Source organism: Megalobrama amblycephala, linkage group LG16 (assembly GCF_018812025.1).
Source record: "Megalobrama amblycephala isolate DHTTF-2021 linkage group LG16, ASM1881202v1, whole genome shotgun sequence".
Taxonomy (NCBI): domain Eukaryota; kingdom Metazoa; phylum Chordata; class Actinopteri; order Cypriniformes; family Xenocyprididae; genus Megalobrama; species Megalobrama amblycephala.
The window spans coordinates 145,958-148,880 of record NC_063059.1 but is presented as its reverse complement, the minus strand read 5'-3'; the positions used below and the strand labels follow the sequence as shown (position 1 = coordinate 148,880).

Below are 2,923 nucleotides of genomic sequence, written 5' to 3'. Positions count from 1 at the left end.
GGAAACATTGTGTCATTGTACATATGAAAAAAGAACACATTAAGATATGTTAATAAATATGTTTTTGGTCAGTGCTGTTTTACTGATTTTTCATTTCACTGACTTTCAAATTTAAATTATAACTATTTCATAGACAAGTATTTGTGCATATATGTGTAAAAGTAAAAATAATCAACCTTCTCTCGAATAACTTTGTGCATGTGGGTGTCACTGTGTATACGCTGGACAAAATAATCCTCCTGGGCCCACACCACAAAGTCACACCACTGCATTCCTGAGACCAGTAGTTGTCCCTGCACCTGCCAATAGTATGCATGGCTCTTTTTTAGAGTGAGCAACCCTTTCGTCCATTTGCAAATATTTGCAGTCAACAATGTTTTTGGACATTAGGGCATTTAATTTCAATCAAGCCCAAATTGAGGATAATTCAGTGGGATCAAACACAACACCATCAGGTGACGCACCAAGCCAGGGAGCATCAGGATGGATGATTAGACCACAGGGTGAGTAGTTAACTTTTGTCAACTTGCTGTATTCCACTGTTACCTCTGACTCCATTTCAGCACCTCTTCTCATTTCTGCTGCCTGCCGGCATCCCCTGATCATGCGCTCTGAGAGGGACTCAGCAGAGCTTAGGCCTCTGACGTGGCACACCTCCCGAAACCTGGAGGCTGTAACTCTTGGTTTGCGAAGCTGATGCCAGTCAGGGCAAGAGCTTTGGTCACGTGTTGCCTCTTCAATTTTCTGAGCCATATCTAATGGTGTGTTTAAACTTTGAAGGTGTAAAAGCTGCTCCTCAGTGCAAACAAACATACATTTAGATGGAGAAAGACTATATCCTTCCAGAGGCAAAGGTGGACTGGGTGGAGCGTCGTGTAATTTGATGTACCGTGATGTTAAGACAGGCTGCTGGAACGACAAGATACTTCCTTCCTGAACCATCCCAAATGCGCTTTCTACAAGTGGCTTTTCAGGTGACATGTTCATAGTGGTAACAAGTGGCTTGTCCTCAAGGGTGAACTCTGCATAGGCCTCCACAACTCTGAACATGCATGGATCTGGTAAAACACCCACCATCCCTCTGTAGAGTCCACTTCTGTAAATAGATGTTAAGCATGAAAATTATTTTTACTAAAGTTTCACTGTTTTGTAATTCCCCAAAAAATAATATTTCTATATTTTGGTAACACTTTTCAATACTAACCATGAGCAATTCATTTGTTACTGTATTTTTGTTAAAGTTAGTTAAAAAAAAATAGAGCTGTTCATGGTTTGTTCATGTTAGTTTACACAGTACATTAACTAATGTTAACATGATTTTAATAATGCATTAGTAAACTAATGTTAACTAATGAACCTTATTGTAAAGTGTTACCTATATTTTTATACTCTGGATTATTTTAAATGCTTATGAACACTTTAAATGCATATTAGTCTTCGCAAAAAAATGTCCAACATATTATTATTATAATTGTTGTTAACATCCTTGTACACATGAAATTAAATTTGATAGCTTAACTTACCTTACTCCACCTTGTGCTGTACGATTTGGTACAGGTTTTGTGATGACCATGGCATTGATGGGTCCTGGTTTCACTCCCTGACAGACAAATTATTATTAGAAGGAATAAAGCTGAAACTCTTACCATACTATATACTTTTACAATTCAGATGTTTGTCAGAGCAGTGCTGTTATCTCTCCCTTAAAGGACATTTGCGGTGTATTTTGCAAGTACACCACTATACTGTTTTATACATAAAAGGCCAAAGAAACTATGATGTTCACTTACCATTGTTCGTGGTTTATGCCAGGACTGCTCAGTTTCAGTACAGCTAAGCACAGGGGGTACAACGGACATATTGAGTTGGGAATAATGAGCTGTCTGGTAAAGTAAGGCAACAGTATGGTTGCACAAAGCAGTGCCTGCCACACATGAGCACTTGCTTTGTGTTAGCACCACAGGGGAAGCATCCCTTAGTCCAACCTAAAAAATACAAATACAATCATTAACCAACACCAATTATACTTCCTGACAATAGAGTCAAAGTTAGTACCATGTTAATGTTAGTAGAACAGTAAACAAGATGGCTTTGCAGATGCAGATCACATTGTAATACTTGGGTTTATGGAATAATGTTTAAACTCAAATTATACGGATAATCTTAAGAATTACAGATTCAGACTGACAATATTCAGATCCATCTGCAAAACCTCCTTGTTATATGTAATAGTTTAACAACAGGAAACATTTGAACACATTTGAATGCATATGAACACATTATGAACAGATCTGAACACCTGAACTTGGTTAACCCTAAGTCTCTAGCATACTATTAAACTGTGTGGGGCCTCGTTCTTCTTCATTGACCTGTAAAACAAGGCTCTAATGCTGACTTCCCCTGACAGCTTGTCTTTATTTGATACTACTGGATAACATTAACAAAAACACATAACGTTAGCTGAAAAATTAACGTATTTCTGTTTGTTAAGTTAGCTAACAGTAATAGCATTGCAAGTTGTGTAATATTAGATATATTCTTACCTTCGTAGCTGTGTATATATGAGGCTGCATACAATTTGAAACCTTTCTCCAGCTTACTTGATGGGGCTGTGGTTGATTTCCTGCAAATACGACGCACATCGTTAACGTTGATCTTCGGGAGATCCTGGAGACAGCGAGTGTAAAATGTAGCCATTGCTAAACCGGAAATGACTGAGCCGTAATAAGAAGAATGCGGAAGAAGTTATGCAAGTAGCACATTACAAAAAGTTACGCTGTAAATTTGTTGTACTTACACAGTACTTTGCGGGCTGTAATTTAAAGCGTTACCGCATCTCACTTCTCTTTAAATTTTCACCTAACACAAGAGCCTAACATTATGATTATTTACACCAACATTAGCTAGCTTGCTCCTGAGGGCA

At 38.0% G+C, this 2,923-nt stretch overlaps 1 protein-coding gene across 1 annotated transcript; it reads right to left on the bottom strand.

Moving 5' to 3' along the window:
- Window positions 1-405: 405 nt before the first annotated feature.
- LOC125249466 lies at window positions 406-2,672 on the bottom strand. The gene is made up of 3 exons (XM_048161770.1): window positions 1,791-2,672; window positions 1,524-1,600; window positions 406-1,096 (listed from the first exon to the last, which is right to left on the bottom strand). Exons 1-3 carry the CDS (start codon window positions 1,857-1,859, stop codon window positions 406-408), a joined length of 837 nt encoding a protein of 278 aa, XP_048017727.1. The 5' UTR covers window positions 1,860-2,672.
- Between the last annotated feature and the right edge of the window lie 251 nt (window positions 2,673-2,923).

Coding starts and splice junctions, on each gene's coding strand:
- LOC125249466 (XM_048161770.1), bottom strand. CDS start 1,859: ATGTCCGTTGTACCCCCTGTGCTTAGCTGTACTGAAACTGAGCAGTCC. Junction 1,601..1,790: donor GGCATAAACCACGAACAATG/GTAAGTGAACAT, acceptor TTTGTCTGTCAG/GGAGTGAAACCAGGACCCAT. Junction 1,097..1,523: donor ACAGCACAAGGTGGAGTAAG/GTAAGTTAAGCT, acceptor ATCTATTTACAG/AAGTGGACTCTACAGAGGGA.